This window comes from Notolepis coatsorum, assembly GCF_963971535.1.
Source record: "Notolepis coatsorum genome assembly, chromosome: 16".
In the NCBI taxonomy this organism is placed as follows: Eukaryota; Metazoa; Chordata; class Actinopteri; order Aulopiformes; family Paralepididae; genus Notolepis; species Notolepis coatsorum.
Window position 1 is genome coordinate 81,096,755 of NC_140180.1, and position 25,852 is coordinate 81,122,606.

Sequence of the window (25,852 nt, forward strand, 5' to 3'; positions counted from 1 at the left end):
TCTGCTAAATGCTAGCTTTCTACTGAACGCACAGAGGAAATTGTTATCCATCTTCTTGTCTGACTCTGGAGAAGACGGTATGCACATTGCCCATACTGTTGGCATGTTCCTTTAAGATTAGCAGACTATTCAGCTGGGTTATTACATTTATTTTTCATAACATTGTCTTTGTTCTCCTAAAAAAAACTTTAGATTTAACCTTTTCAACGATTGCTGAGCTTTTAGAAAGGTGTGGAATAAAAGTATTGTCCCGTCCCCCCCCTTCCAATTTTTGCAGGTCCAAAGTGAATATTGTTTACATGTTGCAGGCATGTATCCCCTCCCTACTTCCAATTTCCCCACGTGGAATGCACATGATTCAATAAATGACATGCTGGTGCTCTAGTGAGACATCTAGTGGCTGCATGTTATCTATAACACCTTTAATCAAGCTACAACAGTTAATGCATCATTAATGGAGGCAGCCATACATTTACATTTAGTCATTTAGCTGACGCTTTTATCCAAAGCGACTTACAAGTTCCGTATGACAAGTCATCAAGCCATACTTGATACAACCACATTGGGTCACATGTGCACGCCAACATATAATCAGCATAAACAAAATATGAATAAAAACCTGCGGGACATCCTACTGTGGAAAACCAAGTCCCTACCCTATTATTACTATTAAGTAATATTTTAGTCAGATTGAGAAATTTTGTTTTAGTAACCAGTTTTGTTGCAAGGTTGCCAAGGTGGTATGTATGGCACAATCTCCGATTAATTATTTAAGTAATACAAACATGTCTTAATTTACATAATTTGGAAGAAAAGGATTGTAACACAGTTGACAGAAAGAGTTGATATTTTCAAAAATAATTGTATGCATCTTAATAATAATAAAAAATAATATTCCTATTTAATTCTTTGCAAAATTACAATAACAAAAGTTGGATAATTATTACCATAATTTACTCCTGGTGGAATCTCACCATTTTGTACAAACCTCACTGACAACCAGAGGGTGCCAGATAGAGCATGTGACATCGCTGGGGGGAGGTCTCATACTTTTTGTAACTCTCTCAACTCCTGGAATCACCCAGCTGTGAACCTCATACGTTTTCCATATACAAGCCTAATATATGCACTCTTGCATATAAAATATCTGCATAAAATATACAGATAGCTTGCGTAATTTGAATACTGTTCAAATTTGCTTAAACTCTTCCCCCCTCACACTACAAATTAATTAAAGTGATCGTTATGTGGAATGACCTACTGCAGCCCCTAGATCCTCCACAGCTGAAGCTTGTTTACTATATCATGAGTCGTAAGTAAACAACACGGCAAGAGGAGCGCTGTATATAGACGGAACCAGTCTGTACATTTAACTGGGTCACATATTTTCCTGATCAGCAAAGGACGTCATCATTCATTGCCCTTCATGAACAACAAAAACAAAACAACATGCAAACATGGACAGAACTAATCAGAAAGATTGATTTAACTTTTTTTTTAATTTTTTTTATTTGAACTTACATTCAATTTCTTCCTCCACAGACACAAGGACTGGAGGAGCTAGTCTTGTGGTTAGCCCTGACCCAAACCACTAGGACCTGGGTTGAATCCCCCACACCCTGCTCTACAGGCCCAAAAAAAGGAGGATTGCCACCATTTATGAAGAAAATACTGCCCACATTAACGGGGGAAAAACACACCTTTACGACGATGTAATTATCTCACATTACCCTGCATTACAAATAATAGGCTATATAGTACCAGTTTTTATTTACAAAAAAATCGGTCCATGAAAAAAAACGGATCCACTTCCTTCTTGCTGCAGCTCAGAAGTCGGCATGCAACCAATCCTTTTTCTTTCTTTTCTCTTAATAAAACTCTGGTGCTTTTTTCCCTAAAAAGGCACCCCAAGTTTTTTTTCTTGTTCTTTTTGGTTCGTCCAAAAAAAGTTATTTAAAAAAAAATGTGTTGAAAAAGGATTAATAGATAAAACGTGCGTCGGCGGTCGCCATCGCAGACCACAGAGCCGCTGGAACAAAAAGGTACGTCTCTTCTCTCCACAGGAGATAGAGCTCAGATGTCCATCTCAAACTGGTTGTCATCTGTTGCAAAGAAAAAAAGACAAACAAGGACAAGAGAAGGTGATTACATGGTACATTTACATTTACATTACATTTAGTCATTTAGCTGACGCTTTTATCCAAAGCGACTTACAAGTTCTGTACGACAAGACAGCAAGAAGGGTACAACTCTATCAGCTGAGTAACAATGTTTATCAAAGTGTTGCATGTTACAATGTAGGTTAGTTAATTAGGACAAGTGCATGACAGTAAGGTTAGTCAGGGTTAGATTTTTTTTTGTTTTAGTCGTTTAGCAGACACTTTTATCAAAGGAAACTTACAAACTGTGTACAACAAGTCAGCAGGAAGGGTACATCTCTGGCAGCTAAGGGTAGGTGATATTGTTCATCTAGTGTTGAACTTTAGTGTCACACTGAGTGCAGAGTAGTATAGACATAGACATATTAGCAAAGTAGGTAGTAGTCCATAGTAGTATACATATAAGCATAGTAGATAGTAGTATTAGACATAGTAGCATAGTAGAGTCGACAGTAGTATAGACGCATAGTGCCTCTTTCACACACACTGACCACAACTTGATTATTAATTATTAATAATTATGTCCCCCAATGGAAAACTTTGTTACCATCCAAATAATATATAGTATACATAATCTGTTTTTATCTAATAAGATAACGTTTTCAGTCTGTTCACCTCACCTGCATCTTTATTGTAGTAAGGTGGGATTGTCAGGCAAAAAGCCCCCCAGTGTTTTGTGGCATTTTAGTTTTTTTGGTGAACTGGTTTGGGTTCATGTTTGTGGATCAGAGAACTGATCTGTTTCTTTATAATGTTGTTGATGCTGCATCACATGCCCTTGACCCCTTCAATCTAATAAAAAAAATGTGTTTACAAAAAAAAAAAATATGTTTATTGGTACTTACGTTAGTACATAGAGTACTACCACACACACCCTAATAACGGATGGGGGTGGGGGGTGAGATACTTATCAATGCACTGTTTGTTTTCAACTCCAGGCACTGAAGACGTGCTGGTGCCCAGGAACACAAAGCCAACAACATACTGCCCTTATCCACTCTGACAAGGGATCTGTAGCTCGATGGGGAACGGGAGACGGACCGCTGCTTGATAAGATAGTTGGACGGCCCAGGTTCTTTCCCCCATGACAACAGCTGTCCCCTGCAGCCCTGTGACCAAGGTCTACAGCAGCCAGAACTGTGGCATGTGCTGCACTGTCAGCCCACAATTATCATAAGACACGCCCTCTGCACAGTCACGGCCAAAACAACAAGCTCCTTTTTAATGGCAGATATATAACCGATCACGCTGTCCACTGCAGATAGCTGTGAGATTGGCGTCCCGAACGGGATACCAACTGCCAGATGAGAGCAGTACAAAAATAAAAAAAAGATTTACGTAACAACTCACAACAAACTCTTATCTTGCCCGACCTCTAAACAAAAACAGATCGACACCACATGACACTGATAGAGCGGATACAAAAGAGACATGCTGGTGTACACAGCATGACAACACGGAATCTACACAGTACCACGGCTGTGATACCGTTGGCTTGACAGGGTACAAAGTCAAAGTTTGCGTAAGGAGTTCTGGCAGCGTTTTCACTAGGGATGCACCGACTTTTCCCCCCAACTTTTTCAGTCCTGATACCGATACCTGGTTTTGGGTATCGGCCGATACAGAGTACCGATCCGATACCCATAATGAAAAATGCAAAAATACCCATTGTTCAATTAATAAACTGTATGCCTCACTGTGTGGAAGAGACTGGGATCATTATTTTGTGCAAGGCTGATTGATTGATTGATTGAAAAGTTTATTAACAGATTGCAGAATGGGTACAGTACAGTACAGCTCAATACATACAATTGTTAAGGGGATGCAGACCAGAGAAAGACTTTCGTCTTGTTTACATCAGGGTCCCCCATTTTCAATTCATCATAACATATATGACATACATGACATACAGATAGACAGTACTGCTACATCTATACATTTATGACATAGCAGATTTGCAAATACAGTACTGTTTGTGATACAAAAGTGTCCAGAAAAGGAGTGTATATACATTTGGCATAGAAACTGTACATTGGAGGAGGTTGGTTGGGTGGGGTGGGGTTGGGTGGGTTGGGTGAGGGCTGTACATTGGAGGTGGGGGGGGGGGGGGGGGGGTTGGGAAGGGGACACACACACATTTTACACTGTACATTGGAATATTGACAAAGCCTTACTTGGTCATTTACTGTACAACTAGGTTAGGACATTTGTAGGGGCCAGTTTCGAATTGCAGTCTCACGTAGGTGTTTTTTGAGAGTGTTTTTGAAGGTGGGTAGTGATTCACATTCCTTTACAGCTTTAGGTAGGGCGTTCCACATTGATGTGGCATAATTGCGAAACGTGTTTAGTCCCTTGTTTGAGCCGAATCTGGGTTTTACATGATTTGTGGAGCTCCCTCTGGTGTTGTGATCGTGGTGGTATTCACTGACCTTTGGGAAGTATTTTGACATGTACATGGGTACCTTGGTCGCGTAGTGTATCTTGTAGACCAGGCCCATTGCAAGTTGCTGTACTCTGTCGTCTACTCTAAGCCATCCTAGGTTGTCAAAGTGGGCAGGGGTGAGGTGGGTTCTAGGAGTCAGGTCAAGTAGTAGTCTGACTAGCTTGTTTTGAGATGTTTGTAATTTGTTTTTTAGTGCCTTTGAGGTGCTTTGGTACCATGAGGTGCAAGCATAGTCGTAGTACCCTTGAATGAGTGCTCCTGCTAGAGTCTTCAGGGTATTCTTGTTTACCAGAGAGGAGATCCGGTACAAGAATCGCGTTCGTTGGTTGACTTTTTTTTATTACATTGGATGCCATTTTGTCACAGGAAAGATTAGCCTCTAGGATGGAACCCAGGTAGGTAATTTCATCTTTCCTTGTGATAATATTGTCACCCACTGTAACCGAGAAGCCGTCGGTCTTGATGAGTTTGTTATTTGAACCGAAGAGAATGGACTCTGTTTTGCCCATGTGTAATGATAGTTTGTTGTCGGCGAGCCATATGCAGATTTTGCCTAGTTCCGAGCTGAGGGCTTTTTCAACCTGTAACTTGTTCTTGTCAGAGACCAGCAGGGCTGAGTCGTCCGCAAACAGGAACAAGTTGCAGTCACAAGCTGACGACATGTCATTTGCATAAATTAGGAATAGTAGCGGTCCTAGTATGCTTCCTTGTGGAACACCACAGCTCACTGTGAGGGGGGGGGATAGGGTACCGTTTACTTCCACCATCTGTTCCCTCCCCTCCAGGTAGGATTGTATCCAGCTCACTGATAAACTATCAAAACCAATTGCTTTTAGCTTGTCAATCAGAATGGTGTGATTGACAGTGTCGAAGGCCTTTTGTAGGTCCAGCATGACCATGCCGCAGTATTTGCCCGCGTCCACCTCTTGTTTGATGTGGTCGTTCAAGTAGAGAAGGCATGTGTCAGTGGAGTGGGATGTTCTGAAGCCAGATTGGAATTCGTAGATTCGATTTTTTTCCGCGAGGTACTTTTCGATCTGTTCGTATACTATTTTTTCCATGACTTTCGAGATGGATGTAAGGATAGAAACAGGGCGGTAGTTACCCGGGTCTAATTTACTGCCCTTTTTGTGCAGGGGTGTTACTCTCGCAATTTTGAAGTCCTTGGGGACGTGTCCCTGTTTTATGGAGAGGTTTATTATGTGTGTGATGACTGGGGTGATGGCTGCTGCTGAGTCTCTGAGGAATTTGGAGGGGATGTTGTCATGGCCAGTGGCCTTGTTTGGTTGGAGGGCGCTCAGTTTTTTGAGTACCTCATCTGTAGTTACTATTTCCAGTTTGAAGTCGTCTTTGTGGACGCCTAGGTTCTTGTAGTATGCTACTATGTGTTCTACCCCATACTGCCCTGAGTGGGAGGGTAGTTTGTTTACCAGTGTTGTGGCTATGTTTGTGAAGAAAGTGTTTAAGTAATTGGCTACATCCAGCTTGTCTGTGATGAGCGTGTTGTCCGTCTTTATGTTTATGTTTGAGAACCTGGTTGAGTTTTTTACTGCAGCCTAGTTGATTGTTGAGTAATTTCCAAAGTTCACATGGTTTATTTTTGTTTTCCTCGGTTTTGTCATTGATGACATTTTTTTTAGCAGTTTTGATCATGGAGTTTACGTCATTTCTTAGTCTGTTTCTTTCTAGTTTGAGTTCAGTCACGTGGTCTTGGAGTTCACTGCTCGTGCTTTTGGTAAGCTTTGACTGACTTTTACGAAACTCAGAGCATTTTTTGTCTCTGGCTTTCATAGCGGTCAGGCAACATCAGGCTTGACTTAAAACATTACTTTCCTAACTTAGTGAAACTAAATGTAACAAATTAACACAGATATAAATGTACTAAATTGTTATTTCTTATTTTATTTCTTATTATATTGTATATATATATATAAAAATAAAGATAATCCGATATATATATATATATATTTTTTTTACCGATACCCGATCGAGCTATTTTACTGATATCGGGGCCAATATCCGATATCAATATCAGTGCATCCCTAGTTTTCACCTGGATGTCTGCTTTCATCCCCAGACCTACTTCTCTCCTCCTCGCATTCACCAACTATTTAACCCTTTCACCACCACACTACCAAATGGTTAACCCTTTCACTCACACACTACAGAAGGTTAACCCTTTCACTACCAGACTACAGACTGTTAACATTTGACACATAAATTAAATAAAAGCTGGAGCTAAAACAACGACATCCAATCAAACAAATGATTGGAACGAGCGAGCCGTCTATCAAACCCTCGCTTGCTATGCGCATAACAGTTGCACACGTTCACAAAGGCCTGCTGCTAACACATAGCTGTCTGCTAGTTACCTAGCTGGGCGTGGCTTTGGAGGCACCCTGATGCGTTTGGAGAGGGCGTTGCCAAATTTGGTTTAAGGATTTGAAAATATTTCTATGTTCTGCCCAAAATCAATGGTTACCCATTGCTCCTTTAACACTTTAACTGCCGGGAAACGCTTTACAGCGTCATTCCCGGCCATGCTCAAGTTGCCGAAGGACGCTTTACAGCGTCTTTAATATCAATATTTCAAAAATCTGTGATCGGATTCATATTTCCCCTCCGCTGGCCTGAGATCCACCAGGAGGACCCACTGAGCTCTCTAGCGGTTCAGGAGCGCCATCTGGTGGCCGATCGGCGCAATCGCCAAACAGGAAGTGCTGTGGAGGTTGTGCTGGTCGGCCATATTACTTCCGGGCACTCGGTTTGGCTGCCGGCACTCTGGCTCGGCACAATATATAGCGATCCATTGCCAATAACTCGATAAACAACATGATTTGGACGTATATAGTATTATACAAGCTGGAAATGGTTCATCAGGATAAACATCCCATAATCTAAAACGGTCTACACCACGCTGATCGTCCAACGGCGCGAGGAATATCCGGTAAGATTCAGCGTTATTGTTGAACGTGTTCCATACAAACTGTTATGATGAACATATGACCCACACTAGATCAGGGGTTCCCAAACTTTTCAGGCCAGGGCCCAGAAAATAAGGCGTCAGAGAGCCGCGGCCCAATGCACATCGTCAGGCTTTTTTTTTCTTTTTTTTTTGCCAGGCGACTGATTTTTTAAGCCAAATATCACTTCAATCCTATTAAGTTAGTTCAAGTTAGTTATTCTTTTATATGTGCTATTTATGAGAGGGCTAACTTGTTGCAAAATAATAATGATAATAATAATAGCCTCATTAAAATACTATTGTTGCTTCGGTTGTTTTCAGCGTTTTATGTGCATAATCTGTTATTTAGTTTGAAATGTTCGTTGAAATAAGTAGATTTTTCGTTTTTGTTTATTTATTAAGTTAATATAAAACCATATAGTCACATTTTAGAATACAATAGAATAGTATTTTAGAATACAACTAGAAACACTGTCCTGGCCTGCTTCTAAGTTCAGTGGCCTGACAAAAATTATAATAAATTTTTTTTTTTTTTTTTTTTTTTTTAAATCATCTCGCGGCCCACCCGTGGCTGCTCGCGGCCCACCTTTGGGTCGCGACCCCGACTTTGGGAACCACTGCACTAGATGAATGATATAACGCTGCCCACGGAATTATAAACGATCCCCCGCCCATCCGGTCATCATCAGATCATACGTAGATCATTCTAGAAGTACGTCCAATTGAAATTTTTTATATCGCCCCGATTGCCATCAAACTGTATTTCAGCATCAATATAATGCATTTGGGGCTATAGATCACGTTCTGGAGAAAGCTGCAGAAAGAGATGAAAACATACTTATACATTAGACCATACTTTACTATGAATATGTGAATGAAAAAGTTTAACGTTGCTACACAATGAACAATACATATAGGACTTTGAATGGGCCCTAATAATGGCAATGTAGCAATAGAATTTAAAAAGTTATAGCCATGCAAAGAAGGGGTACTTCTCCATAGACAAATAGAGCCGGCAACCTATGGTATATAATGAATTTAACCCATGGCACCCAAAGTGTTAACCTGCAAGCTATTTCTTGGTTTCTTGGTTCCTGCCACCAACTTGGCTGCGATGCAACACCATTTTTGCAGTGATTTATGTCTGTTGTAGTTTGGTATTATCACGTCTTCCTTGCGACTGTATGCCAATATCATCGCAACGACAAGTATGATAATGTTACATGGCCAAACTGGCAATGACTGGCGCAAATATGAAACACGGTTTGTTGACTTATAGTTTTTATAGCCTGTACTTCAGTGCAATGATTGGGCATAATTACAAGCCACTTTGTTGATTCATGTTCATTTTATGTGTAAATGCTGCAAGATTTGGTTAGTGTTCTTGAAATTGGGGAGGGGCCAGTACTGAAACAATAACACAGATTGAGATCAGGTGTCAGGGTCTGGCTCTGGCCTAGCTTTGCAAAGGTGCTAAAGCATAGTGATATCTTGGAATGAAGGCGATAGCCACTAAGGGGACTAGAATAGCACAAGGCGATAATGACTGACAACTCCTGTAGCCTTCCTGACCCACTTATTGACCGGGCAAGACTTGCATTCAGTCCAGCAGTGACTCACGAAAACGATACACAACATAGAGTACTGTACATACTGTACTGTTCAATGTGGTGGAACCGGATCCATCAATCGTGCACATGGACATATCTTCATGATCAATAGACCTGCTCGCTGTTTACAAACATACCGTGTTCGAGCCAATCAGAAATACCAACCGAGTCACCTGATTAAGTTGCCCTGGACATGCGCAAGCTGCTGCGCCAAAAGAAGTACAACAGGGCTCTATGGAGAAACCATGGCACTCCCCTGACTAAAAGTTGTTTCAAAATGGAAATGGCTGGATGTCATTTTGCCAAATCAGCATGGCTGTGAGTGAGTCTTTCACCTTTTACATATCTAGCTTTGGCGTGGATTGCTTGTTTAGAGATCGCTAGTATGGCTAACAAATGCAAATATATTGTAGTCTGCCCCGTTGTTCTGACCAGGATTTACGTTCCTTTCTGCCTTGGGTCTGCGCGGGCATATTTGTCATGACGTCGTTGGCGAACAGGTCTATATAGATTTATTAATAGGACACATATAATCAAGTACAAATAGAGAGCGCAATGAGCTTGGCTAAGAGGAGTGCTTCCGTTGTGACCGACTGGGAATACACAGAGAGAGAGAAGGGGACATCAGCCTTTTGTGTGTTGAGGGCTGGGGGCTGTAAGGGCCCTTGGCCCTGTCACGACTCACGATGTGACTTTTAAACTATTGTCTTGGAACAGACTAAGGGATTCTCCCACACGTTACTGGTTTGACAACAGGATAGACTCACTGAACTGGGAGGGAAAGGGCCGGGTGAGTGTACGGGACATGGACAGGTGAGTGTACGGGACATGGACAGGTGAGTGTATGGGACATGGACAGGTGAGTGTACGGGACATGGACAGGTGAGTGTACGGGACATGGACAGGTGAGTGTATGGGACATGGACAGGTGAGTGTACGGGACATGGTGAGTGTATGGGACATGGACAGGTGAGTGTACGGGACATGGACAGGTGAGTGTACGGGACATGGACAGGTGAGTGTACGGGACATGGACAGGTGAGTGTACGGGACATGGACAGGTGAGTGTACGGGACATGGACAGGTGAGTGTACGGGACATGGACAGGTGAGTGTACGGGACATGGACAGGTGAGTGTACGGGACATGGCGAGTATACGGGACATGGACAGGTGAGTGTACGGGACATGGACAGGTGAGTGTACGGGACATGGACAGGTGAGTGTATGGGACATGGACAGGTGAGTGTACGGGACATGGACAGGTGAGTGTACGGGACATGGACAGGTGAGTGTACGGGACATGGACAGGTGAGTGTATGGGACATGGACAGGTGAGTGTATGGGACATGGACAGGTGAGTGTACGGGACATGGACAGGTGAGTGTATGGGACATGGACAGGTGAGTGTACGGGACATGGACAGGTGAGTGTACGGGACATGGACAGGTGAGTGTATGGGACATGGACAGGTGAGTGTACGGGACATGGACAGGTGAGTGTATGGGACATGGACAGGTGAGTGTACGGGACATGGACAGGTGAGTGTACGGGACATGGACAGGTGAGTGTATGGGACATGGACAGGTGAGTGTACGGGACATGGACAGGTGATTGTACGGGACATGGACAGGTGAGTGTACGGGACATGGACAGGTGAGTGTACGGGACATGGTGAGTATACGGGACATGGACAGGTGAGTGTACGGGACATGGACAGGTGAGTGTACGGGACATGGTGAGTATACGGGACATGGACAGGTGAGTGTACGGGACATGGACAGGTGAGTGTACGGGACATGGTGAGTATACGGGACATGGACAGGTGAGTGTATGGGACATGGACAGGTGAGTGTACGGGACATGGACAGGCGAGTGTACGGGACATGGACAGGTGAGTGTACGGGACATGGACAGGTGAGTGTACGGGACATGGACAGGTGAGTGTACGGGACATGGACAGGTGAGTGTACGGGACATGGTGAGTATACGGGACATGGACAGGTGAGTGTATGGGACATGGACAGGTGAGTGTACGGGACATGGACAGGTGAGTGTACGGGACATGGACAGGTGAGTGTAGGGCTGGGCGATAAAACGATAACGATAACTATCGCGATGAATTATTTCCTCGAAATAAACATGAAACGTGGTCGCAAAGTTTCAATATATCGATTTTCCAAGCTTGGCTCCATTAAGCCTCGGCTCAGCACACTCACTAACGACAACCAACGTTACGTGATGACGTAATTACGCACAACAGCTAACAACCAATCAGTGAAGGAGATGGCCGAGAGCGAAGTAGACCCGGAAGGAGGTAGGACTCACTCAACAACAAGGCTTGCTAGGCTAATTAGCTTGGATGGCGGTTTTATATATTTACGTGCCGAGTATGTGTGTGGCGTGAATTCTGAGGCCACGTTTATAATAGTGGGGGTATACAGTGGACGTCGTTTCAATATATTGTGGCGGAAGAGAGTATTTTAGTGTCATATTTAGCACATTGTCATGGAATACACCGCTTAGAAGCAACAGGCTTGCTAGGCTAATTAGCTTGCACGGCGATGTTTTATATATTTACGTGGCGAGTATGTGTGTGTTTTGAATTCTGAGGCCACGTTTATAGTAGTGTGGGGTATACAGTTCGTTTCAATATATTGTGGCGGAAGAGAGTATTTTAGTGTCATATTTATTGTCATGAGATACTCCGCTTGTCGGCTAACTGCTAACGTGCGCGGACTGATGACGACATCAACTCGACTTGAGACATTCGCAGCAGCATAAGAAGTTAATTAAACTTGACAGACATTATATCGACGATAATTATCGATATCGAATTATATGAAAATAATTTTATAATTTTATCGCGATAACGTTTTTGGTCATATCGCCCAGCCCTAGGTGAGTGTACGGGACACAGGGAACAAACTTAACTTTTTGACTTACCAGCCATTTGGCTGGTCGATTTTTAAAAGTACCAGCCGGGCAGATTTTTTACCAGCCAAAAATTATAAATAGCTTTTTAGTATATCGCCATGTGTTATTATTACATATAATACTCTCATATGCTATTTTCAATTAATATCATAAACAACATAAGGAATATTAGCATAATTTTGAGTGGACTGAAGGAATGAGTCAGCGTTAATAGTTTTAAAAGCAAATAATTTATTGAAACATAGAAGTGGGGTCGGGACACACACACACACTGTGTTTCAACTCACCACCCCCGCATCATATTGTAGTCTGTCTTCAAACTTCCACTCCTCTCGAAACTTTTTTATATTTGAATATCAACATTATCTGTCCATCCTCAGTAATCCTCAGTTTACTATAATATACTCCTGTCCTGAGTCCTGACTAGTGACCCTGTCGTCTTTCCAAACGCACGCACACACACACACACACAGGGAAGGGGAGAGTGCCCCCCCCCCCCCCCCCATTTCCCTTTCCTCACTGCTGTTCACTATGGCTCTGTCTCGTCTGATCATCAGGATTAGCTTGTTAGCTTACGTTAACGTTGTAGTGATTGGTACATAAACGTTAATTTCGGGCGATGTGGGCATAAAGGAATGGCGACGGTGCAAAGCATGTAGCTGCATTGGACTCGTGAGAAGAAAAAAAACATCACAGACTTATTTCGCGTCTGTAGGCGCACTGCTGTGTTAACGCTGCTGTGTTTAACGCTGCTGCTCTGTTTTCAAGAAACAACACGGAGTGGGCGGATATCATATGACTCGCGGAGTTGCTAAGGGTTTTTCAAAATAAGAGTATCATATGAACCTGAACGTTGCTAGCTGCCGGAGCCCAGATATTATGACTGGAGCTGCGCTTGGGGCGGCAATGAGACCCGCACAGGATTTTCAAAATAAGAGTATCGATATGAACTACACGCCAGCTGGCGGGCAGACTATTATTTTTAGACGCCAGACGGTAAATCTACACGCATTTGGCGAATGGCGTCTAGTTATTTTGTTCCCTGACGGGACATGGTGAGTATACGGGACATGGACAGGTGAGTGTACGGGACATGGACAGGTGAGTGTACGGGACATGGACAGGTGAGTGTACGGGACATGGACAGGTGAGTGTATGGGACATGGACAGGTGAGTGTATGGGACATGGACAGGTGAGTGTACGGGACATGGACAGGTGAGTGTATGGGACATGGACAGGTGAGTGTACGGGACATGGACAGGTGAGTATACAGGACATGGACAGGTGAGTGTACGGGACATGGACAGATGTGTTGTGGTTAAATCGGGTAATTCCTGGTTAGGATTGCACCTTGACCAATCTCTTCCAGATACTGCATGCTTTTGGACACGTGACCTACCAAAGCACTCCCCCCTTTAATAAGTTATATGTGTGTGTACTTACTAGTATCTTTACCTACCGAAGCATTGTAAAGTGTGAGTGTGTACAAATACGTTTACCTAACAGAGCACTGCAAAGTGTATGCGTGTGTGTAAGTGTGTGTGTGTGTGGTTCCTTCCTTGTAGAATCTCTGGCTGCCCAACCAGAACTGGGGGAAACCAAAGCCTTTTCTGGAGGGGAGATTTGGAAGGAACCAAGTATGGTAGAGTACAGGGGGGGGGGGGGGGGTTCATGATAAGAAGGGAATAGACCTATAGTGCCCTGAACACTGTTTAGTGTTTTTGTGATGATTTATGTAGTGCTGTATCCATGTGGTACAGAGGTCTTTAAAGCCCAACCTCCAGGTTAAACCCTACTGATCAATTATGGGTAGTTTACATCATTGGTATATAATTTCATTGTTTATTTTTTTCCATTTGACACCGGAAACTACTAGTACTAGTACTACTCGATATATGGCGCTGGCTAACGTTAGCATTATGTCTACTGTCGTGAACCATTTGAGATCGGGGCATGTAGAGGAGTTTGGGGAACGAGTAAAATCATGTGCAGGTCCTCTTCTCAGACCTGTGTGGTGGTTCTCTCCTCTTTGTGTGCCCCCGTCCTCGCGGGTGTCCTGCCGGGGAGCTTGTGGACGCGACGGCGGCGGCGGCCGTAGGGTGTTTGAGCCTGTAGCGTTAGTTAGCTCATAGCCATCGTGTACCACTAGCCTTTGCGGGCTCGAGCACCCTGCGGCTGCCGCCGTTGTCGCGTCCGTGGGCTCCCCGGCGGGGTACCCGTGGGGACGGGGGTGTACAGAGAGGAGAGAACCATTTTGGGTCGGCCGTTCATGCCGGCCAGCGAGCCGGATGTCGAGATATGTTGTTAGCACAATAGCTACCAAGCTAAGCTATGTTAGCTTCTAATGGTGTATACACAAACACAATATGTACAACTAGGGATGCCCCGATCGATCGGCCACCGATCGTTATCGGCCGATAATCAGTATAAATATGCGATCGGGGAATTCCGATAATTAGTCATATTCGCCGATCGCGGAAACTGATCAAGTGGATATCTCACTCGCTTGTCTCAGACGCACAGGACCTGCAAACTGCTCCTCCTCCCTAGCCCCGCCCGTACCCGTGTAGAGTTTGTAAATACAGAGGAGGCGGACCTCCTCTGCTGAGTCTAGATAGTGCATTCGACCTGAGCTAACGTTAGCTACCTAGCTATCGTTACTGTTTAAACAAAATTACCCAGTCAACTATTCACTTTTAGTAGGCATTGTCTAACGGTATTTAGCCGGCTAGCTACTGATAGCTCCGGATATCAACAAATGCCCCAGGAAGTCCAGTAGCCCATGTTGATATCTCCGTTAGCTTGCGTTAGCTTGCGTTAGCTGACGTTAGTTCACGGTTCAAAACGAAATGTCCGATTGAACTAAATAGTTGTCTTAACGTCATCTAGCCGGCTAGCAGTAGCTACAGATAGCTCCTGATATCAATGTCTTATAACATTGATTGAATGCGTATTCGAGCTGAGGGCTTGCTGAATGTGAAATGACCAAAGCATAACGTTACCAATAGGGTCCCGCTGCAGCGCCGGAGAATCCTTTTTGGAGCTAGGGCTACTAGAGTACACACAGACAGTGGAGCTGTTTGCAGATAGCGAGCATTTTGACTTGTTGCGTGGTGGCGATCAGGGGAGGAAATTAGGCCACTTTACTCGCCAATTGCGAGTATTTTTTACGTTTGGCGAGTAATTCATGAAGAGCACTCGCCAGTCTGGCGAGTACTAGTAATTACAAAACAAAACAAAAAAATCATTCTGCAATCTGCTGATTCGCTCACTGACACAAACCGAACTCTGACTCCCCCCTTGATTCCTCCCATTTGCGCCACATAATAATCAGACCATAACCAATGAACATCATCGTTGTACAGATGCGCTCTAAGCTCCTCCAATGAACACTCGTTTTCTAGAAGATGCCGCCCATCTAGGGGAAGTGGACAGACCACTGACTGCGCGCAGACCTACAAACTCCTGCCACCGGCAGCCGGCTTGACAACGTAGACAAACTTACAAAAACACATGAGTGGATGAAAATAATTGCATGTAGAGTCGTCGCTTTCGGTCCGGATATCGGTGCGGTCTGACATGGGGGCGAACAACAGCACGCGACGCGTCTCCTTCGAGTCGGATGAGAATGACAAGTCAACAACATTAGCCGGCTAGCTACCTAGCATGTAACAAGCTACCATAACGCGCATTCAACATAGTGGACTATACTGAGCGGCTTTGCTTAAATGCAGCCGAGTGACATTTTATTATTACCGGGTTTCCCAGCATATCACCACTCGCCCATATGCCCTTCACAACGGTGATGTTGTCATATTTGGCATTCAGAATACACCCGCTGAACCCCTAGCGTTGTCGATTCGGTTCCAATGTATTGTCATCTTACAGCACAAGTACAGTACAACCAGAATACATTTGGCATACAACCAGAGTGCAAATGTAACAAGTCAAGTTCAAGTTGTTTTATTTAGCTATTACATTACAGTGAAATGCTTGGTTCTTTCACTGCCCAACCCAGTATTGATTGAAAACTTTATTAACAGATTGCAGAATGGGTACAATACAGTACAGCTCAATACACACAATTGTTAAGGGGATGCAGACCAGAGAAGGACTTTAGTCTTGTTTACATCAGGGTCCCCCATTTCAGTCCTGTTTGCTTAATGCCTTGTCCACTTCCTCCACACTCCAATATGTTATGATGAATTGAAAATGGGGGACCCTGATGTAAACAAGACGAAAGTCTTTCTCTGGTCTGCATCCCCTTAACAATTGTATGTATTGAACTGTACTGTACCCATTCTGCAATCTGTTAATACACTTTTCAATCAATCAATCCCTTCAACCCTGCTCCTGTCAAACCTGCTCTTTCCATTCCCTCCATCATGTCTCCCCTTTCTGATGAATATTTCCTGCACTTAAGAGTCAGACACACATTCCTAGTAGTTGAGCTGTGATGAATGAAAACTTTATTTAACAGATTGCAGAATGGGTACAGTACAGTACGGCTCAATACATGCAATTGTTAAGGGGATGCAGACCAGAGAAAGACTTTCGTCTTGTTTACATCAGGGTCCCCCATTTTCAATTCATTTTCAATTCATCATTCAGTATAACCTAGACCAGCCCAACCCAGCATCTTTCACTGCCCAGTTCAGCCCAACCCAGTCCAGAATAGTTCCCTCTTTCATGTTAATATGTGATTTAATGATGTAATATTTTGAAGAGTAGAGACAGTGTGATTAATTTACTATGATTGAAAATCAATTTAGACGAAGACGTACAAAGAAGTAATTATCACAATTAGCGATTTTTTTTGTCTGGTAAAAAATCTATTTGGCTGGTAAAAAAAATCAGATACCCGCCAGTTGGCTGGTAAGCCAAAAAGTTAGTTTCCTCCCCTGGTGGCGATGTCTCGCAGATAATACAAGTACAAGTCTAATTATATAATATATATATTTTATTAAAAAAAAATATATATATATATATATAAAATAATTTTTAATTTCTTTTTAATCAAAAACGATCGGATCGGTATCGGCCGATATGGCTCACGACGATCGGTGATCGGTATCGGTGGCAAAAAACGTGATCGGGGCATCCCTATGTACAACGACACAATGATTTACATTATTACAAATATGGTAACGTGGTTGTGGCTTTTACAAATAGTGGTTAGCTTTAGAGATGGCTATGATCACGGAGCAATAATGTTGTTAGGTGAAACAGATACATTTTCATTCGGCTAGTACTAGTAGTAGTAGCAAGGCTCTCTGCCTGCAGTGCCTGCCACTAGCTGTGTGTGACTCTCAGCGCCCCCTGGTGAGCCCCCTGGTGCCCTGCACCTCCTGTGACGACATCATTCCGATTACACGTGCACGTTATGAACCATTGATTAAAATATGCATGTGCGTGGTGATTGTGTTGGGCAGACAAAATGTTTGATAAAAACGCTAAAACTGCGTCAATTTCAATACTTTTTTTTTCCTTCTTCATGAAAGTCACCGTTGGCCTAGTCCACATTGTTTATTGAACAAAAATACAACATGAAGGTTGGCCTTTAAGCTGTGAAATAATGTCTGTATTATTTAAAGGGGAACTATTTTACTATTTCTTTCACTATTTGGGCACTTTTACACAATTCCTGTGAGTCTATGGAACACCTCTGTAATTTTTTTATTTTTTTTATTCATTGTTTTGTATTTCTAATCAAGTCCTCAAAAACAGCATTTTTCTACCTCAAGATCTTAAGCCGTTTTGAGGCTGGGCTCCAACCACTGTGTGCAGCTCATCATGTACCTGATGCCACACAGCCACATTATCATGCAGCGGTGTCTCTCTGACATCACAAATCATCACATTTTCAGATGACTCAGTTCAGTGAGGGTGAATATTGTGAGAGGAGAATTGGAAGAATGCGTCAATATGAGAATTAGAGACATAGATCATATATAAGATAGATAAGTTCACATAGCTAGGAAACAATGCTAAACACTCAAAAAGGCCATTTATAAGATAGTTCCCCTTTAATTGATTGTTGTGAATTTGGTTTGTCCCTGTAGGAGGAGCTTCCCAGATAAAGCTCCTCTGGGAAAGAGAAGTAGAAGCAGGCTTGGAAGAGACACAGCCGTGCTGGAGCTAGTTCCCATAGCCAAGGGCCTAGTTGTTGTGGGATATTTTGAATAGTTTTTGTATTTTTTGCTCTTATTTCGAAATGGCATTTCTTTATATGTAAATGCTACGTTATTGTAATTAGTTGTACTGCAGCCTGTTTTTCCACTGGTGAACAAAAGAAGAAAAGAATAAAAACCAACCACCGGGTGATGACAACCTGTCTCCGACGTTTTGCCACCGCTTGGGCCACATCCCCACACCCACCCACCCACCCCCACCCCCACACACGTATGTTTACCTGTAAGGTGCTTCTCCTCATCTTCAATCTCCTCTTTGAGCTCCTGCAGTTTGCCCAAGGGGTGTAGAGCAGGAATTGTTACCCCGGGGATCTGGGGCAGGCAGCATGGGGGGGTGCGGGCGATGGGCGAATTTCGACAGTCCAACAGGAACTTCCTGTCGTATATTATTCGGGTTCCTGCGTTGGAACAGGGGGGGGGGGGGTAGTAAGATGTGTACTTGCATGAATTACTCAAGTAATGCAACCTCTGTATGAAAAGTGCTATACAAATAAAGTTATTATTATTAATTGTTTTGTGAAATCTATTTTTAGAACAAATCTTAAAGCACATGGCAGCAGCAATAACGAGATATTGCGCACACACACACGCTATATTGAGTCACACACACACGCTACCGATTTTATTATGTCTCACTCCGCGGACATAACAATGCACAGCAATATAACCGATGCTTAATGCGTATTGTCAGTCAAAACAGTAATTACATTACTCAACTCTAGTGTTGTCACGATACTGGAATTTCGAACTTCGATACGATACCTTGAAAAGTATCGATATTCGATACCATTTTCAATACCACAGGGGAAAGGGTTCAATCTTAAAATGTTAAAAATAAAAATAAAATAGTAATTTTTTTAGTTTTTATAAATGTTGCTATTGTTGCTGGTTGATTCTCCTCAGCTTCTCTCTGATACTATAAGAGAAGATAAATATAACACTTTTAAAACCCTTTGTTTATCTTTAGATCACACATTTAAAAATAACTGTTCATCTCACTTCAATAATTTTTATTGCAGAACATGGTATTTTCTCAAGCAGACAGATGTAAACACTGTAATCTGTGTTGCATGTACCTGACAAACTGAACTGTTTGTATTAGTCATATTCCGACTTAACTGAATGCACATGTGTGTGTGTGTGTGTGTGTGTGTGTGTGTGTGTGTGTGTGTGTCGACTACTGTACTATTACAGCTATTGAAATGAACAATGCAACTTCCTTATACCAAAAAAGAAAAAATTATGAATAATTAAATATCGATATTGCGGGAAATGAGTATTGAAACCGTTTTAAATATTCAGAATCTATATGTATCGATTTTTCGATATTTTTGACAACACTACTCCACCAGCAGGTCTCTCTGCTCATGGAACGGTATGTCTATCAATACTAGTCTATGAACGCTACGTGAACTGGGCGACATGTTGTTGGCACAATTTGGAAATGCACAAACGCAAACCGTTTTTTTTTTTTTTTTTTTGTCTTTTTCCCCCTCCATTTTTCCTCCGATTTTCTCCCATCCCAATGTTAGTCGTATGCCAATTCCCAGTCCCTTCCTGGTCGCTGCGCACTTACCCCCCACAGTCAGATCATCTGGGAGAGTGGAGGCTACCACGTGCTTCCTCCGACACACGTCCAGCCAATCACCGCTTCTTTTCACCTGGCAGCGCGGATTCTCATTGAGAGGGCGTAGCGTGTGGGAGGACCACACTATCCCCCTCACGTCCAATCCGCACTTAGCAGGCGCCCCGACCGAACTGTAGGAGTCGCTGTTTACAACGACCCGGACCCACCCCGCCAGCTTCTCCCACCCTCTGATACAGCCAATTGTATCAGTGCAGACGGCCAGCCAAGCTGGTGACAACCCCGGAGCTGTGAGCTGGATTCGAACAGGCAAATCCAGCTCAGCTCTGGGGCTGGTGACGAACGCAATCTCCGCTCGGCCACCTAACCGCCCGCAAACCGTTGTTTTTATCGTTTAGATAACAAGCTAGCTCACGCCTTGCAGGATTTCAGAGCGAGAATGGCACAAGCAAGCACTTTGTCATAAATTCCCAAATGGAGATGTTGTTTGACACGTTTAAAACCTAGCCGATGTAGCTCTTATTGGACTCAAAAGAAATGCCAAGAGCAGCTGGAGCATGTTTTATTTCAGGGGGCGGGCAGGGTTAAGGCATCTGAGGTATCATGATTACCTCTTCACTATAGAGGGACTGGGAGCTAACAGGAGATATCTGTGTTATGTGTGTCCACTCAGTGGCCTCGTGTTCAGCAGGGCTGCTGGACGTACACCAAACAAACACACCCTGTTCTCAGTGCAGCGAGCACAACGCAAGAGGGGTGGAGACGAGGACAGAGGGGTGGGATGAAGGCCGTCACTATGGTCAGTTCTAGGAAATCAGAGCACATAAAGTACACACACACCCTTTTGGCCCGCAAAGCAGATAGATCAAAGCCATGTGTCTTATTTCCAACACAGAGGAGCGTATGGGGCCACAAGGTTCATACGAGGTACTGCACTCGCTCCTCTACGTTGGACATGAATCTATAAATGCAGCCGCCTGTGCTGCTGGACTTGACTCGAGTCGGAGGAAAGGCCCCATTAGGGTGGACTTTTTGTGACGTACGCGAGGGACAATGTGTCCTAACGTGGAGCTGTTGAACATCGTTCCTCCAGTTTGTTTTTCCTCATCTTAATATTATCACCAAGAGGATATACTACAGTAGTCTACCAGACAGCCCAGTACAATGTTCCAATCAGATGTTTACCTCCTGTGTACATAACACCACCTGACTCCATAAGACACGTTTTAAAAGCTTCCACTTTGCCCATTTTAGTTTTTAGTCAGGCTGTTACTAGCAGTGCAGACTACTACGGCTGTCACTATTGACTATTTTGGCAATCGAGTGTTTTGTCAATTATTCAGAAGATTGGGCTAATCAAGTCAATCAAATAATTGTTTTGCTTTTTAAAATACTTTATAGCTAAAATAATATGTAGAATTGCATAGGCTAAGCCTTTGCAACTAAGAACCACTCAACATATGCTTAGTACCAGGACAATTAGACTAATTAGTTTTACGAACTTAATATAAAGATAGTCTAAACATTTCAAGAAAGAAAGGGTGTACCAGCAAGATATTGAGGGTTAATACCTACACACTGAAATCTTTTTTTTTGGACAGTCTTAGTGCTTCTGAATGAAGGACTCTTCTTTTGCGTTTCCAGCACACTGGACACTCTGAGCACATTGCTGCCATCAATTAAAAATGATTAACACTTTCTGTGCCATTAACGTATATATACGTGTTGAGTGCCACCGATTTGAATATCCTATACACTCTCACGGAACTCAGTGTTATCATTGGAACTCATTCTGAGACCCCGAGAGTGCAATGCCGGCCGAATCCTGCTAGGTGGCAGTATCGCCCACCCTTTGAAACCTTATTTCACACTGTGCGTTACATTATATATGGTCCGGGCGGAAAATTTGGACTCAGGCAAGTTAAACGCTTCATCCGAGGGCGAGCACCTTGTAACGCGTTCAGCACACTTCATGCATATTGTGTGCCATTTCATGTCAGGGACCCGATGGACATCAATACTGGAAATCGCGATCAGACAATTGAAATATTCTTTTTGGGATACCTCCTAGTAAAAGGTAAGGACTATATGACATCAATCCTACTTTGATCCAACAATGATTTCGCATTGATCGCAACAATCGTAACGTACTCCAAAACGTATGCCGTTGCTGACGATCAGAGCATCAAAAAAACGCCCCCCCCCCCCCCCCCCCCCCCCCCCCTTCATGATGAAACATAATACCTATTATATACCTTTGATTTTGAAATAGTAACGTGTCCAGGCGAGCAACGCGCTAAATTCACATAGCGCTCCATAACTCAGCTTTTCAGGAATTAGCCCGGATCACTCAAACTATACAATATTCACCACAGGATAACACGCAAATGTATACATGAAAGAATTAACTCTTTTTTACATGTTGGACGAGAGATAGTGACTGTCAAATGAGCCATAGAAGTAGTAGAATATAGATATAGCTCTGCAAACATTGTGACGCATCGTGAAAATAGGCAATGGAAAGCTGGCCCATTGGCTACAGGATGAGGATAATAGCTGGCCAGCGCTCAAAGTGTTTTGGCTTTGTGGCAGTAAATTCAAAACAAGGATTTATTTTGTAATGGAAATATTCAAGTTAGGCCATGAATCATGACAGCCCTGGCGAAGACTACCTAGTTCAGACTACCTAGTACATACTCCCTAGTGCAGAATCTCATGCATACACCCTAGTTCAGACTACCTAGTGCATAGTGACTCGGCCTACGGCTATGGCACAGAACACCAACCTGTGTCATGGCTGATTGTGTTGGGATCAGGTGCCCACATTAGTCTACTTAGTGACAGAGTCAGGCAGTGGTGCTACGTTATTCTATACTAGAGTTAGTCTACTTAGTGACAGAGTCAGGCAGTGGTGCTACTGTTATTCTATACTAGAGTTAGTCTACTTAGTGACAGAGTCAGGCAGTGGTGCTACTGTTATTCTATACTAGAGTTAGTCTACTTAGTGACAGAGTCAGGCAGTGGTGCTACTGTTATTCTATACTAGAGTTAGTCTACTTAGTGACAGAGTCAGGCAGTGGTGCTACTGTTATTCTATACTAGAGTTAGTCTACTTAGTGACAGAGTCAGGCAGTGGTGCTACTGTTATTTTATACTAGAGTTAGTCTACTTAGTGACGGAGTCAGTGAGCAGTGCTAGTTATTGCATACTGAAGTTTGCACTGTACTACACTGTAATCATGTATCAGTTCCCCTTCTTCACGCAAGAATAACACATTATGCAATAACCGCCTGTTGAGCTGGAGAGAGAGAGAGAGAGAGAGAGCAGGAGAGAGATAATGAGAGGAGGAGTGGGTCAAAGGGGTCGGAATTCAAACTAGCTGCAGCAATATGGTGCAAGGCAGCTTAGGTATGTGGACGGTTATGCAAACGGTGTCCAACTGCATCGAGTCTCCTTTGCTCCGTGGAAACGTACTAGGGGTGCATGATGCAAGAGGAATCTCACAACCTGATTTCCAATTCTTGGAGATCACGATTAGACTAAAATCTATTAAATTCATGCTTAGATTGACACTTAGTTACTTTTAACATTGACTGCAGTAGAAACTTTAAAATAGGTCTCAAAGGGAAAGTCTATATTGTCTGGCTCACTGTCTGTCAGTTGAGGTTCTGTACACATGGATAATGTAAATACCCAACGCCTGTGTTCAGACTTCCTACACCTACACTATCTCACCACGTGTGGGTAAACAAATTGCCTTTGACGGTGACCCCATGGGTAACTAAAGCCAAAATCAGGAATGGCCCCACCTGGCTCCGAAAGAACAGGCTGATAGTTTACCTCTCCTGCCAGCTCCCTCCCTACTCCTCCTGGATGTTTTCCTTTCCTCACTTCACCTCTCCTCACTGGGACAGAATGTTCTCTACTCTCTAGTATTCCTGAAAATCATGGGAGCTACAGAGAACAAGGGGGCAGGACGGTCCTCCGATGTCTCCTGCCTCCACCTCTACAGCGGCCAATCGCTGGGCTGTTCCGACAGCCTGCAGAACCCTCCCACCAATCACCGGGCTGTTTTGACAGCCGAAGACTCCTCCCACCAATTGCGGGTCACTCACCATGGGTCTCTGTCATGTCTTGTGTTGTTCTTGCTGAGGCTTCCAGAAACCGTATCATCACCCGAGTGTGAAATATACATTCTGACATATTGTTAATAAATTATGCATGCGCATCAAAAACGTACGGGTGTTATGCCTCCACAACAGGCTCACACGGCTGACAACAAACACCTCCTTTACACCATGAACAGTTTGACTCAAGGAACGTGTTCAGACTAGAGTCGTCCTCAAGAACATATTATGATGATAGAAGTATGGACCAGGATCACAGGGGGCAGGGGTGGACACGCAACAATGAGGGACAGGGGACAGCGTGTCCCTGCCATGATGTGTGCAGTCTAGTCACAGAGAGGAGGGCGATATTGTTCTGTAACATCACGCAAGAACCTGTTGTATGCATGCAAGCACGTGTGTGTGTGCGTAGTACCAACACAAAAAAACAAAACAAAAAATGACTTTGTTTTGTTTTAGAATAGCCGTTAAATTAACTTTATCTTGCAATACAATAAACGTATTAAGGAACGCAAACATTATTAAAGCAGTAACGTGTTACTTTAGTGGGCACAATAATAATGATTAAAGGAACTGCAACATTGTGGAAAATGCTAGATACCAATTCCCTCTCAGTCTCTGGAAAGCTCTCCGGCTGCAAGATAGCCTAGCTTAGCACAAATTAATGTAAGCGGATACGGACCACTAGCCTAGCTGTTGGCCAAAAACACCTCACCCTGATATTTAAGCTAGGGCTAGTGGTCCGTACCGGCTTCCATTAATTTGTGCTAAGCTAGGCTAGCTTGCAGCCTTGGTCCCTTAAAAACTGAACACACAGAGAGGAAATTGAAATCAATATTCTTGTCCGACTCTGGAGAAGACGGACAACAAGACGCATGTTCGGAAAACACTCAAAAAATCTGGGTGGTTATAACTTATAACACTCACCTCCGGGCGTCGTGGAGAAAAGGGTCCCTCCGGGTGTTTGGCTGTAGCAGTCAGGTAGTTGGGACCAGTCTTTCAGGGTGAGAACCCGGGTGGGAATGGGGCAGCTTTTCGTTTCATTTGCGTTGGTCGACATAGTCGCTGCCGAAAAGTGAGGGGTGTCTGGTCGACTCGTCGACTGCCTTTTCGATACCTATTGTCTATTACTACTTTAAGATGTAACTTTGTTTTCTTCTTCCCAAATTCAAGGCAAAAAAATATACAGCTTCCGCGAATATCGTTTATTTTATAAAGAGAGCACAAAACTACCGTTTTTCTAACTTCAAATATACTCCGAAACTACTTATTGGACTGTAGTTTGTGAACATAAAGTACAAGAAGGAACTGTTGGCGCGTGTTGAGCTCGAGCGTTCAGTGCAGTGGTGTCTGTCCGCGCAGAAGCCAGGATGTGTTGCCATGCGCACGTATTTCTACCAAGGCAGCAGGAGTGACTCGTGATGTTTTCAATAGGGTCCAGCTGCAGCGCCGGAGAATCCTCTCACTGGGCAAGCCTGTGGCAGGCAGCCACGAGCCTGCGCTGTTTTAAGTGAGCGTGTGTTATTGGATTGATTGATTGATTGATTGATTGATTGATTGATTGATTGATTGATTGATTGATTGATTGATTGAACATTTTATTAATGTCCGCCTTGTTTCTAACTGGTTATGCTGGTTATGCTCTTTCGAAGTCGCCCTCTTTCGAAGTCGGTTATGCTTAGAGTTTGGAATCAGGGCTGGTGGTCTATCGCCCTGCTCTAAAGATAAACTCTAAGCATAACCGACTTCGAAAGAGGGCCAACAAGGCGGGCCGCGGACATTAATAGAATTTTCAATCAATCAATCAATCAATCCAATAACACACGCTCACTTAAA

General features: G+C 43.4%; 1 protein-coding gene across 1 annotated transcript; it reads right to left on the minus strand.

Annotated features, from left to right (window-relative positions):
- Positions 1–414: 414 nt before the first annotated feature.
- On the minus strand, positions 415–25,372 carry eif4ebp3l (eukaryotic translation initiation factor 4E binding protein 3, like). Its single transcript, XM_084331565.1, has 3 exons — positions 24,944–25,372; positions 18,526–18,702; positions 415–2,102 (listed from the first exon to the last, which is right to left on the minus strand). The coding sequence occupies exons 1-3, from the start codon at positions 25,074–25,076 to the stop codon at positions 2,074–2,076; spliced, it is 339 nt and encodes a 112-aa protein (XP_084187691.1). The 5' UTR covers positions 25,077–25,372; the 3' UTR covers positions 415–2,073.
- Between the last annotated feature and the right edge of the window lie 480 nt (positions 25,373–25,852).